General features: G+C 46.3%; 1 protein-coding gene across 1 annotated transcript; it reads left to right on the top strand.

The window, feature by feature from the left end:
• The first annotated feature begins 984 nt into the window (after positions 1-984).
• Positions 985-11,645, top strand: LOC106807303 (galactosylceramide sulfotransferase-like). Its single transcript, XM_014809610.1, has 3 exons — positions 985-1,037; positions 5,777-5,963; positions 10,482-11,645. Exons 1-3 carry the CDS (start codon positions 985-987, stop codon positions 11,532-11,534), a joined length of 1,293 nt encoding a protein of 430 aa, XP_014665096.1. The 3' UTR covers positions 11,535-11,645.
• Positions 11,646-15,178: the final 3,533 nt, after the last annotated feature.

The following is a 15,178-nucleotide window of genomic DNA, read 5'->3' as shown; positions in this document are numbered from 1 at the left end:
AGCAGACAGACGCTACTCTCGGACATCTGAACGCCGCATCGGCAGCGACGTCGTCGCCATCCGCGACGCTATGTTGACGGTGTCGCCGAAGACGCAGTAGCGCTGCATGCGTCGCCCGATGACGCCGGCCATGACGGCGCCCGAGTGCATGCCGCAGCGGATAGCGAGCGACGCGCTCCGGTCATGCGGCATGCGGAAGGCGGCGACGACGCGCAGGAAGGCGAGAGCCATCGTCGCCACGTGGCCGACGTGCTGGAGGCCGTTGCGCTGCGGCAGTCCCGAGACGACCATGTACGAATCGCCTGTGCGGGGGAGAGAGAGCGAGAGCGTAAGGGAGGACTGACACACCACACGCACGCACGCACGCACGCGCGCGCACGCACCACGCACGCACGCGCACGCGCACGCTCACGCGCACGCGCACGCGCACGCACACGCGCACACGCACACGCACACGCACACGCACACGCACACGCACACGCACGCACGCACACGCACACGCACACGCCTTACACACACACACACACACGCCACACGGCACAGCACGCACACGCGCACACCATCATCTATGTTGCAGTGTGTGTGTGTGTGTGTGTGTGTATTATGTACATATATATGTATATATATATATATTTCGTTATTTATTTATATATAGGCCCTATATATATATCAAGAGTATTATTATCTATTAATCTCTATTATGTACTCTTGATATATATATATATACGTGGCGCAGACTTACCGTAAGTAATTAACCACCTCAATCTTCTTTCAGAGTATCGACAGCAGAGACTGCTCTATCGGATGACAACGCCTAGCAATTAAGCGAGTGCTCCTGTGGAGGATGCAGCGACGCAAAACTTTTCGTACGAGAGAGAGTAATCGTCCGTACAGATTTTGTGCTGCGAACAAGGACGCCACCCATGCAGGGTCGATGTGTGAATTATATGCGCGTGACATGAATATAGTGTCAACAACCACGACATGTATCCTAATAAGGTGCACAGCGGAGGTGACACAAATCTTCACGATCAACAGTAATCGTAATGACGGATATATGAGTAGGGATATTCGCCAAACCCTGACGGAAGCAAGGGAAAAGTTGATTTGCGATGGGAAACTAGGATGGATAATTCAGTGGGCTCCGACGCAGAAGATCGATATGGTGGCATATTAGGGTGCTGAGGTATAAAGAGGAAGCGCATATGCATTGAGTAAACACGACTCGGTGTGATATCAAGGTATACGTTTCTCATTATATCTAATGGAATTGCTTGCACCAAGATAGAACGCTGCGTTGTCATATATTCACAGTTGATCTCCGAGCAGGCAGTAGAAGGCGTGCTGTAATTATGTCATCGACAGAGCCGTATATAGAGATATCTCGTCTGGTCCTTGCGCCTCACTTGGGCCACCTGGTGAGAGGAATTGTTACTAACCCGTCACATCTTGTGCCCGCCGCCCGATGTATATAATTATGGTACTGAATCAGCCAATCAGAGTTGAATGCCGTGAAATAATAAAATCCTCGGTGTATTTGTACAGACGTCCTATAGGGCCTCCGTAACTGTTTTGCTTTTAGTTTACGTGGCATGCTCTGTTCACTATAACTTCTCGTTGTTATATAGGAGATGCTGTTAGCCTAGCTGGCGCTTGCGAGATAACGCATTCCTACAGCGTGTGCTGGCTGAATCAAATCAGGATAAAGTTTTGCTCACAGATTTTAATGCTCAGCAGCAGTGACAGCGATGCGACTCGACCCCTGACCATGCATCGACATGTACAGGATGCTATGCTATATACCTCTATAGACCCCGATTTTAAACGAAACATAATTCGTGAGATTATTTTTAGCTCAAAGGTTTTTTTTATAATATCTCTAAATTTAGATATATTATAAAAACCTTTCAGTTAAACTTCCTTCATCATACCTTTGAACAAAATGGTGGTGGTTTCATTCCATGTGGGCCTGCCTCCCAACGGCAGGCTTGACTAAACTGTCTGTTTCTTATGTATCGGATCTTTTTGCAAGAGAATTAATTAAGGAAGAATATTTGCATTAATAAAATAATTATATGCTGTGCCTTGCAACAGAAATGATGGATAATTTGAATGAATAAATGAATAATGCAATAGAGCGGATGACATATTGCAATTCATCATCATACCTTTGCATCAATCATCATACCTTTGAACAAAATGGTGGTGGTTTCATTCCACGTGGGCCTGCCTCCCAACGGCAGGCTTGACTAAAATGTCTGTTTTTCATGTATCGCGAAAATCTTTTTGCAAGAGAATTAATTAAGGAAGAATATTTGCATTAAGCATATAATTATATGCTGTGCCTTGCAACAAAAATGATGGATAATTTGAATGAATAAATGAATAATGCAATAGAGCGGATGATGACATTGCAATTTCTAATTAGCCAATGCCTATATTAGCTTGCTAATCACGCTTCGCTATACATACATGGATGAATTGCTCGCGGCGCCATGACAGAAAGGCTGTAATGTAGATAGTTGCATTAATAAGGTTTATGGAATTCGGTTATGGAAATGGATTAATTTATTGCTCCGAGTGCGAAGAAAATGGATATGCTGATGATGATGATGATGATGACGATGATGATGATGATGATGATGATGATGATGATGATGATAATGATGGTAATGAATATGATGCTGATGACGATGATGATGATGATGATGATGATGATGATGATGATGATAATGATGATGACGATGATGACGATATGACGATGATAATGCGAAGGTGAAGGAGTAGGTGATGAAGAAGGAGGAGGGAGAGGAGAAGGAGGAAGAGGAGAGAAAAAGAGAGAGCGCGTGCGAGAGAGAGAGAGAGAGAGAGAGAGAGAGAGAGAGAGAGAGAGTTGATAAGTACGTGTCTGTTACACATGCTTGTTATTGATAAGTACGTGTCTGTTACACATGCTTGTTATTGATAAGTACGTGGCTGTTACACATGCTTGTGACTGATAAGTACGTGGCTGTTACACATGCTTGTGACTGATAAGTACGTGGCTGTTACACCTGCTTGTTATTGATAAGTGAAAGCGACAAGTCATGAGATTAGAGCCGCAGTGCGCCTGCGCTTATTTCAGGTCTGTCGGTGGAGAAAACAAATGGGATGTTGGAGTAAGCAATCGGGGAGAAAGGAACGATGGATGGCATTCGATACTGCACATAGTCATGAGATTATATTTCTGTTCGCGCTAGCGCTATTATAACAACGGAAATTGCTGCGGCATGACGGGTTCAATAGTAACATCTGGTTAAGATTAAATTCATAATAGCCTCGTTCACACGAGACCTCGTATTTATGAAATACGGTATTTGCGAAATACCGAATCTGAGACAAATACGCGGCCGAGCGTTCACACGCTGATTCGCGGCTCCAGAAATACGGTATTTGCGAAATACCGAATCTGAGACAAATACGCGGCCGAGCGTTCACACGCTGATTCGCGGCTCCAGAAATACGGTATTTGCAAGCAGCGAGCTGCTCACAATCAATGCGAAATAAACAATGCAATGCGCAGCAACTGTCGATAAAATACGTAGACTGGTCCGCGCTCGACAGTTCTACTCGTATTACACTGAAACTGTCGAGCGCGGACCAGTCTATAAAATACGCGGCTTCAGAAATACGGTATTTAGCGTTCACACGAGGAAATGCGCGGTCCAAGAGATCCGGTATTTCTCAAGCACGGCAAATTATTCGGGGTCTGGGAAGCCGCGTATTTACATGAAATACCGGATCTGTTTAGATACCGTATTTCTTGGACCGCGCATTTTGCCTCGTGTGAATGCTAAATATCGGATTTCTTGCTACGTGTGAACGCGGCTAATAGCGTGTTCGTGTCCTGCGCGTTAATGTTTTGCAATGTTATAGTACTCTGGGCGGTGTAGATGCACCATAAAGTAAGGAATTCTATATTGATCGCGTGGCAAAAAAATGGCTACGAATCGCTAGACTACACCTGACCAGCTGTGACGAATTAACGTGTCCTTGCGGCAACATATCTGCCCTGCCGAAACAGGGCATTGTGAGTGCTATATTTAACTGTATTTAACTGTATTTAACTGTCGCCGCCGCACGACTCATAGACGCATGGCGGCAAGGGGGCAAGAGAGCCGTCCGACTCATAGTAGCCCCACCAATATGATATCTATAGAATCCAAGCTAAGCAATGAAGCTCGTAAAATTCATATGATTAAATCAGAATAAATCTCGTTCAATTAATATGATTAAATCAAAATGAATCTCGTGCAATTACGTTTCGCATTTGAAATGAAATTGTGGAAGTGTAACCTTTCACATGCGCGCGGGTATAAAGGCTCCACTAATAAAAACACTTCATTCATTTCTTAACAGTAAACAAATCAATGTTTAAAGTCACCGGACAGCTATTCCTTACACAGCATTAAAAAGTACACTTCTTTATCGTTTTATTAAAATTATAAAATTAAAATCATTAAAATGTTAGATCGATCCCCCCGAAGCAAAAACGTTTTGCACTCGGTTCGTCAGACTGAAAATGTTTGTCCGAAATTGTTGGAAATCCGTCGTCTCAGCGGACATCGGCGGATGAACAGACGACGTCGGCGGCATTACGTCAGCTCATTTGAGATATCCTGCGGTTGAACAAGAAACGGAAGGAATAAACTAATTGCCTGCTGCGGCGTAGCACATCTGTCGGCGCAGCACATCTGTCGGCGCAGCACATCTGTCGGCGCAGCACATCTGTCGGCGCAGCACCCTGCTTCGCTGCATTCCTGCTTCCCTGCATCCCTGCATCCCTGCTTCCATTGTTTTAGAAGATAACAATGAAGACTTTGTTCTAAATAAGAACTATCGGCGGTTAAATAAGAGCAATATACAGACCTTTGAATTTCTTGACTAGTCAGTCAAAGGGCTTGTTGGGGGTCCATTATGCAGAACTTCTAATTGAAATGGCCCATGAAATTGTCAAGCAAAATTGTGTTTTTCGGAATTAGGAGAAATTACGAGGTTATCATCGCAGAACTCCCAAACACCGTACGTCACAAAGCTATATGTAAACAAACACGCATGTTGCGAGGTGCCTGCCTCCGATATCTATTTCAATGCCCGCTAAGCCAAGCATAAAGTACGGGCAAGACGTCACACACACAGATACGTTCATTGGCTAAAACAATCGAGTAGCGCGGTTAGATATTTTCGGAATTATTTTATTTGAAGCAAAACTTTAATGTTCAATGAATGACGCATTCGTTTACTTCCGACAGCGAGTGAAAATGCCGAAAATGTTCCACTTCGATGAGAAATGCATCGGCCGGGCATTTTATTATTTACGAAAAGTAAACAGGCTGGCGAAAGACAGTAGGTACAGTAACTGGTCACGTCGGTGACGCCCCATTTATGTCTATCAACGAAGAAGGCGGGGCTTATTCTGATTACGGAGATGCAAAAATGCAACAGAAGGACGTAGCGCAGTGCGCTAAACAGCATGTTATTCTCGTATTTGTGCCAAACTCTATCGTAGGAAACCGTTCTAGCCTAGCAGAATGCCCTTGTTCCTGAGATCGGCAATTTGGTGGTCCAATGGGTCCCCATATTTAAAAATATAAAACACTGGTACGGCGTATAGGCTGTGATTAGAAGGCACAAAGTGTCAATCCTCGGCGCGCCTCGGCATCATGGCCGCATCACGTCAAGATTAATAATGCATTCAAGATTCATTAAAATCTAATTGCGGTTGTTTGTTGCGCAGGAATCCTCTGAACATCGTCAGCACCTCGATTCAACCGCTTCCATCGTCGATCGCGACTACAGCAGCCCGCCAGGTGGCGCTGACCACCGTCGGCCACACGCGCAAGGACACGTGCAGCGAAGTGCGACACTTTGTGTTCGTCAAGGTGCACAAAGCAGGCAGTGACACACTAGCCGTGCTATTTCAGGTATACAGTACAGACTATACGGAAATGTGGGTCTATACGTGTGTAACTCGTTATATAGTAACCGGGTCGTGTCGTACATGCGCCACCCTAGTCGCCCGTTCTCTCGCCTTGTTTCCTCGTCTTGCGCGTCTTTTCCTGTAATAAGGACTCTCATTAGCAATGTAACGATGACCTATCGCATGTGATCGCAGGGTATTAGTCTATTAGAAGGCGTTAGGTGATCATTTATACGGATGTCCCTGCGTCACTGGTTGTTACTAGGCGTATCGGCGTAGTGCAGACCGGTAGTGCAGGCACTCGACTATAGAGCAGGGCCGCAGGTTGAGCAAGGGGGGCAGTGGCGGATCCAGGAATTCAAGAAGGGGGTGAGAAACAGGTGGGGGGTCTGGGAGTCCTCCGACAGAAAATTTTGAAAATGTAGATCGCAGGAGATGGTATTTGAGGCACTTTTGAGTACATTTACAGCCTTCATTCTGACTACGACAATTCTCTTTTCGTAGAACAATTTATTTTTTTAATTTTGCTCCAAAATCTAGGGGGGCAGCTGCCTCCCTTGCCCCCCGCAGGCTACGGCCCTGGGGCGTATCAGCGTAGCCGTGGCACAGCGTGTGCACACAGTGGTACATAGCGTTTCAGCGTAGACGTGTTATGGCCTGAGTAGAAAGGTGTTCCGCTTCAAAGATTGTGCTCGTTTTTAGTGCTAGTTTCTTCCGAGTTTCTTTTTCTTCTTCTTCTCCTTCACCTTCTTCTTGTTGTTCTTCTTTTTTCTCTCTCTCTTTATCGCTCATTCTCTAGCTCTCTTTCTCCCTGTCTTTCGTTCGCTGTCTGCCTGCCTACCTGCCTTGCCTGGCTGGCTGGCTGACTGACTATGTGCCTCTATAATTATATCCATCCATCCGTCCGTCCGTCCGCCCATTCATCCATCCATCCATCCATCCATCCATCCATCCATCCATCCTCAGGGAGCAGTGTTGTGTGACGACTGGTTTTCGGTAGCTGCGTGCGTGTATAGTGCGAGTGCGTAAGCTGGTAGTGTACGTAGTGCGGTCTAGCAATGGTAGCTGAATGTGTGCCACTGTGTAAGGCGAGCAACGGAGAGGGAGAGTGACCGAGGCAACAACGTTGGTATGCGCGGACAGATCTATAGACATCACGACAAGTAGAGTCGTCGAAGCATCAACGCGGAGCCATTAATTGAGACAATCAGAAGTTGAGTGATCGATGCAGCCACATATTACGTGATAGAGACATCTACATCTACAAGTTATCTTGAAAAGGGTCGTAGACCCATCACTCAAGTTGTCAACCACGGAATGCAGTGATTGAATTAATCCCAGAAACACGCTGATAGAGACAACGCAAGTAAGAGAGAGTGAGAGAGAGAAGCGAGAGCGTGAGAGCGAGTACATGTGTCTATGCGCTGGGATAAAGTTTTATGAGGATTAATTGATGTAACGCCACCGAGACAGTGATTGAAACATCGCGAAGAAAGTGGGACACACGGAGCGACAGAAAGAGAGCGAGAGAAAGTGAGCGCGCGATAGGGGAAAGAAAACACGCAGTATGAGATAGAAACAGAATGTCAGGGCAGAGTTAATGGTCACAAGGATAAACCGGAGTGTGTGAAAAGGTTTAATCGTGTGCCCAAATCACAAGCGAACAATATCCAGTGTATGACTGCTACGAGAGCGCCTCCTGGTGTTACATATCAACAATGGCACCTCGGATATAAGAAGTTTTCGAGTGTCGCTATCTATTACAGACGTGCCAGGAACACGTCTGGTGCGCACCCATGCGAGTGCCTCTAGATATATAGTAATATAATTATATATAATTGAATACACAGTCGAGCAAACTGCGTCAGCGTCATGATCACGCGGAGGAAGCTGCTGTTTTGCGTCAGCGTCGCATTGAACGTCGTCTGTCTGACGCTGTTCTACAGATACGATCGTCTGCAGCTAACATCGCAGACGAAGAATAGCCATCTAAACAGGTGAGAGCTTAGCGTGTGTGTGTGTGTGTGTGTGTGTGTGTGTGTGTGTGTGTGTGCGCCTGTGTGTATGTATGTGTGTGTGTAGAGGGGGTGCCTTCTCTAAGATGACATCTGCCCGTTCACGCGTGTGGGATGCGGCCAGCAGCTTGCCTGACTGCCTCTACATCTGTTCCACGCTCCTGCCATATTATTATACGGGATTGTTTTGGTCTTACGGATTGGATTACGTGCCTCTGATCATCTGTAAGGTCTTTCTCACAATTTCTGTTTCTCACTTCCAACGTGTTGTCTCTCTCTCTCTCTCTCTCTCTCTCTCTCTCTCTCTCTCTCTCTCTCTCTCTCTCTCTCTCTCTCGCTCGCTCGCTCTTCCCTTTCTCTCCATCTATTTCCTTCTCGTTATAACTCTCGCACATTTTCTCTCGCACACCTCTCGCTGTCTTCTTTTCTTTCGAGTAATTGCTGTTCCAATCAACGCATGGTCATTATAGTAGTATAGCCATTATCTATATCATCGTCATTAGTAGGCTACGGTGAGAGCTGTCGCAGCTCCGATCAGCACAGTGCGATTACTGGAGGGCACAGTGGTTACACTGCTCGCCTAAAAGGTATACTCGGAACGAGATGAAAAAATGCCGTTTGAAATCCGAACGCGTCAGTCGAGTGCTCGTCGATGCGACGAGACTGCGCATGCGCAGTAGCCGCTGCTCCCCTCTGTAAGCTCCTTGAGAAACTGTGTCGCGGCAGCAGCTCGGCTATTATATCAATCAACATTGTTACTGTTCTCGAAGAGCAAGAGTGTGAGAAAGAGAGAGCTGGCGCGTACGTACGTGACAGAGATCTCATGTTATGTGTTTGCATACCACCCATACATGACCTACATGCACAGATGCATAGCGGGAACACTAGGCCAGCATGCAGCGCGGACATCGGTGAAGTGGCCCCGGCTGAAAGGAACTATATACTCAGAGAGCGTATAGAGCGAGAGTGTTATCTTTTACTTGTAAAGGAGAATTATATCAGATTTAGTCGTGACAATATTGATGATGGGGGGGGGTAATTGTTCCATGATTTAGAGGATCCGGGGTAGTGAGGGGTGCGACAGCGATTAGGAGGGAGGGGGAGATATTGTTTTAGAATATCTATACTGTTTTAGAATGTTAAAATTCTAATAAATCAGACAAAATTACTTTCAGAACAATGCCATCAGTCACAACAGCTGTACAAGCTACATTGCACAACAGATATTTAATCGACATAAAAATTCGTCCATATTTCTTTAGTAAACCGATTTTGCGACACGCATTAAAGGGATAATTTATTTGTTTTACGCTAAAAGACAGGCGTCGCGTACGCGTAGACGGTCACACGAATACACACGGAAAGAAACAACCATTGCCGCGAATAGAGCAAGTTTCCGATATTAAATTCCGTACAGCATATTACATTTCCGAGGTATAAAAACACAAAACGTCTGCAAACAGACGCCGAAGATCTAAAATATTTCACCGCATCACAGGGCTGACTTTGGAGTGCAATACCTTCATCACGTAAGCTTCGCCGACGTGTCACGCCTCCTGGTGGCACGCTCAGCGTTGGCTGGGTCATCCGGCGGGGACGCTCTCCTCGCGGCCACAAATTGCTTCATGACGTCATCGTCTTGACAGACGGGTCGGGGAACGACGAAACCAGTTCTGATGACGTTGGCACGTGTGTTGTAGAGCAGTACTGAGTATTAGCCCCCAAGGCTTGTCGCTGCTGCAGATACAGCCGCTGTAACTATACTATAAACCCAACACGAACGCAACGCCTACGAGCGCGATGACAATACATAGCCCGTCTATATAGCATGAATATCTCTACATATTGTATACAGTATATGGATGCGTTCATGGTTATAGTTAGACCACCACCAGCGCTCCGCATGCTTCCGCGTGTGCGTGCGCTCGCGTGTGCGTGCGTCCGCGTGTGCGTGCGCTCGCGTGTGCGTGCGCCCGTGTGTGCGTGCGCTCGCGTGTGCGTGCGCTAGCGTGTGAGTGCGCTTGCGTGTGAGTGCGTCCGCGTGTGCGTGCGCTAGCGTGTGCGTGCGTCCGCGTGTGCGTGCGCTAGCGTGTGCGTGCGCTCGCGTGTGCGTGCGTCCGCGTGTGCGTGCGCTCGCGTGTGCGTGCGGGCACCCGTATACCGGTAGAGAGCTGGCTGTACAGATTCCGTGCGACACTTTTATCGAACGCTTACTGAGGCGATGCGAAACAGGACCTCACTAATTACGTGTAACTATAACTGATCGGATAAAAACTAGGTCTCGCCGATTCACGCGAACGCGTGTCGCCGACGGACGTACCTGCATGCGCAGTCGCCGATATACATCACACGCGCATCGCTCATAAACTGGAATTCCGGGAGTTGGAGGGGGTGTGTTCTCTCTCTCTCTCTCTCTCTCTCTCTCTCTCTCTCTCTCTCTCTCTCTCTCTCTCATATAGTGTCGCTTGTTATCGTATAAGCCGTTCATTACTCTCATTTCGCTGCAGAGGTTCGGTGACGAGCGCAACCTATCGTTCGTGCTGCCCGTGCATGAGTGGGACCTACACTGGCCGCACACGCTACGGGAACGCGACTACCTACCGCTGAAGACGAACGAGTTCAACTTGCTCACCTACCACTGCCTGTACAACCGCAGCATCATGCGTCGCCTCATGCCGGCGGCAACGCGTTACGTCACCGTGCTGCGCGAGCCGTACTCGCAGTTTAAATCGACGTTCAACTACTTCAACCTGCCGGCGAAGATGCGCGACCGCAACATCTCGACGCTGCCCGTCGACGAGAACTTCGGCTTGTTTCTCAGCGACCCGCAGCGCTTCCGTCGCGAGCTGAAGCTAAGCTACCTGCCCAACTTCCTCGCGTTTGACCTCGGCTACCCGCCGGAGCGCGACGGTGCTGCCGCCAACGTCACCAAGGCGTTTGAGTTCATCGCGGAGATCGAGCGCGACTTCACGCTCGTCATGATCACCGAGTATTTCGACGAGTCGCTCGTGCTGCTGCGCCGCGCCCTCTGCTGGCCGATACACAGCATTCTGTACGTGTCGAAGAACGTGCGCAAGTACAACAAGGGCGTCGGCAAGCCGAACGCGAGCGATCCTATCGACCAGCGAAACAAGCGTCGGTACCGCGACTGGAGCCCCGTCGACTACGTGCTGTACGCGCACTTCAACGCCACCTTGTGGCGGCGAGCCGCAGCCGAGCCGCGCTTCCACGAGGAGGTCGACTACTTCCGGGAACTGCTCGCCGACGTCTCGACGTACTGTCTGCAGAAGAAGGAGCCACGACTGGCGCTGACGGTGGCTGCGAGCGAGTGGCACGAACAGTTCGACGTGGCGCCATCTATGTGCGCGCGTATGAAAGAGAGCGTTCTGAAATACATTAAGAAACTGAAGGGTTCCTACAACGCGCTGCCAAACGTGACGACGGTGGCGCCACCTGGTGTGTCCCGCGTGGCGGCGCCTGGCGTTGCGAAAGCGGTAGGAGAAAATGCATTGAAAAAACAGCCACCGGTCAAGAAGAGCGGTGTGGCCGGCGGCGCATGATGACCGCTGGTCAACTGACCAATTAATGTCTGCAGAGATACTGATCGTCAATATATATATATATAATTATATATACTATATATGTGTGTGTGTATACATACATAGGCCTATATCACACACATATTATGATATATATATATATTATTTTATATTTAAATAAATGAAAAAAATTATATATAATACGATATTATGCTATATATATGTATAATATAATGTAATATTATATATGTTATATATATATATTATATAGTATATATATCTATGTATATATTATATATATATATATATATATAGATATATATATATAGTATTATGTATATGTATATGTATATACGTATATGCATGTGTATATGTATAATGTGCGTGCCCTGAGTCTCACGACCCAGAAAACTGCTGCGCCCAATCTGTTTGTCCCCCACAACCACTGACCCCGATTTGGGCGTTTTTTAGTTTATTTTATTACGGCTTTTGCGGGGTTTTTTCTCATGTTCTATCGTTTAGCCTCGTCATGACGTGGCCAGGGACAGTGGCCCATTAGTAGGATGCTCCCTAGATGGCGCAACATGCGATGCTGTGAGTGGCAATGATTACATTCTTCATTCACCGATATATTGCCTAGGCTATATATATATATATATGTTTTCAAGCTTTCATTTTTAAGGGCGCGATCGCGCTCGCGCCTCCACCGGCACCAGAATTGCTGTGCCCTGGTGCGCGCACCATCTCGCTCTCATAAAAAGTGTTGTATATTATATATCCTACCGTCTAGAAATCGTCTCTGTTAGAAGGAAATCATTGTAAACATTAATCTTTTTCTGTATTTAAGCTTTTGTCATTTTCTCACTATTTCTGAAGCACAACATTCCGCCGATTGATCTGGCGTAACGACTCGATGCATGCTAAGGTCGCTCATGCACAGGACACGGTTTGTTCAACGGTATCTCGATTAAGTATAATTCTAATACGCTTATAATTTATTATTTGAAGTTTATTCCCGACGGAATTGTCAAAACAGAATTCTCATAGGCATGTGGCTCATTAACGTTAAGTATGGAATTTATTGGATATGCATGTGTATCTTCACTGTTCATATAAAATATTTTACACTGCATAGGTCTATGTCACCGTTTCTCAGTACACGTGTTTTAATAAGAACAAAACTCGTTAGGCCACGAAAGTAATAGAAAGATTTATCATAAGATTTATTTAATTATAGCTATTTTCACGTGGAATGTTGCCAGGACAGTACAAAAACTGGCAGTAGTAGTACACAGCATGCCTAAAACATTGGTAAAGCACACTGTGTTCTTCCAGAGAGAAGACAACTATTTTGTTCTCGGGGGTGGATGCGTGCAGTTCAGGTACACACCATCCCGGCACGACAATCAGATAGGTCGGTGGCCATATTAATATATATTTTCAACTATATACTGATATATATATTAACATATACTTATAGCTTAAATATTCATTATTGTATGGGTACGCTACATGTTACTGTTGCGGCCTCTATTGTAAACCCAAGCCATTAGTTGGCTATGTTTCCCACTTCCAACCCTCCCTTCCTCTTCTCGCTCTAAATCATTCACAACACATCGTCGGCTGCCCTGGTACCATACATTACGCAACACCTCTTCTCCTAAAATTAAGTTAAAAAGACAAATTCTGTACATTCTAAATATGGGGGACTCCTAAACTACAATCTCCGTGGTATACATAAAATAAAATAGACTGAGAGCTCGAAGCCGTCCTTACCGTTCCTCAACACTCGCGCGGGCCTCTCCCCTACCCTCTGCTCCCACCTGGCGGCCGCTTCAGCCGACAACCTCCCTCCACACACGGGTGCTATCGGCGGCAGTGGCAGTATAAAAGAGGAGAAATTGCTATTTATAACACTTAATTACCTAACGAGTAATTCATTTAAGTACGCAATTAACAGTAATTAGCAATTAGACGGATTATCGGATGTACACGAACATGAAATTATACGTCTCCACACTTTCGTACCGCTCTTACTCACTGACCTATTATATTAAGCCTGTACATATATATGCCGATGCGGGAGCGGTACCTGCACGATTCCTACTATTCCGGCCTGTCGATGGCCGTAGGAGCGCACAACCCGCACAATCACTAACAGCCGCTCATCGATAGCGTACAAAAGGCTTATAAATAACACCTAGAGGTGTGACGGCTGTTGGCTAACGTAAGACGACACATGACAGTCGGCCCCCTCACATCACGCCTGTATTATACATATGATCGTTTTCCACGGGCGCGACATGGTTATGGCACGACACAACATGACACAATACTAACTTACATTGATGGTTATAGTGCAGCCATCATGGCATGCATGGGTAAGACACAACATGAGGCATGCTATGACATATCAGTCCATGATGTGGGGTGGGATTACCAGATAACTCCCGTGTGGGGGCTACAAGCACATAGTTCCATCGACATGATGAGTCACAAAGACATGTAATTATGACCATGATGTAATAGAGATGGTATACTGCTGTTTGATATTACATACGACACATCAGGTCATTGGCCGCTGACAGAGCCAAACTGACATGCAAACAGCACGACACAACCACTTTGTTGCATAAATTACATATCATGCAATGACATGATGAGACAGCACAACACGATTTGAATAACACAACATTGCCATAACATTGACCACATAGTAGTGAATGCCAATGCACAATCAGTCGCGATGACTGTGATGGGATACACCACGATTACATGCACAAAAACCCGGTGGTGGAGGCTACGACACATCATGCCATGACAATGATGAATAACATAATACGACATGAGACAAAGACGTTACAAACTGTCAATACAAATGATATTGCGTGTCAGGCCGATGACCGTTACGGCGAAGTCCTCTGGCCAGCATGAAATACTTAGACATGATAGCAACCCACGCGCACATTACAGCTTCTTCTTCTTGAAAGTCCTGAACTACCAGACAACACATTACCTGCCTCAAGCCGGCGCGAACCCACGCACCCTCTCATGTGGTGGTACAATACACTACAGACACGCATTCATTGCTAGCTTACACCATCCTCGGTGGCAGACACGATTTTCTCGCAGGCCCCACTTTGGCCACAATCCGCCAACCAGTGGTTGGGAGAGCAGCATTAAGCGGTAGCGGAAATGACGCCCCACGGGCCTTACGTTCTGCGACACATAGCCGTGGAGCTGTGGTGTGAGTGCGTATGCACCATTCATTCCACATGTCAGAACTATATTACAATGTCTTCGAAGCGATTGTAACAACCAGGGCCCAGCATGACACTGAAGCGACACTACCCTCAGTTGAGTGCATGTCATGCAAGTGTGTGTTTATACATCAATACATCATACACCAACAACAACAAATATATATAGATATCTTAGATATATACATAATATATATATATATATATGTATTATATATACACATATTACATAACTATATATATATATATTATATATATTAGCAAAGTACGGATGTAACGAATGACCACGATGTGATTAACTGATTAATTGCCTGATTTGTTTCGACGTGGTCTTGGGTCGTCCTCGCATGTGCCAAGCAGAGACCCAGCGCAATTATCACACATATATGCAACCTCATGTCAGAT

This window comes from Priapulus caudatus, unplaced genomic scaffold (assembly GCF_000485595.1).
Source record: "Priapulus caudatus unplaced genomic scaffold, Priapulus_caudatus-5.0.1 Scaffold207, whole genome shotgun sequence".
In the NCBI taxonomy this organism is placed as follows: domain Eukaryota; kingdom Metazoa; phylum Priapulida; class Priapulimorpha; order Priapulimorphida; family Priapulidae; genus Priapulus; species Priapulus caudatus.
Note: the sequence above shows the minus strand (reverse complement) of the source record. Positions and strands in the feature narration are given on the sequence as shown.

Excerpts from the sequence above, each read along its gene's own strand:
- LOC106807303 (XM_014809610.1), top strand. The coding sequence starts at position 985 with ATGTATCCTAATAAGGTGCACAGCGGAGGTGACACAAATCTTCACGAT. Across the intron at positions 1,038-5,776 it reads ACAAATCTTCACGATCAACA|GAATCCTCTGAACATCGTCA; the intron begins GTAATCGTAATG and ends TTTGTTGCGCAG. Across the intron at positions 5,964-10,481 it reads CACTAGCCGTGCTATTTCAG|AGGTTCGGTGACGAGCGCAA; the intron begins GTATACAGTACA and ends ATTTCGCTGCAG.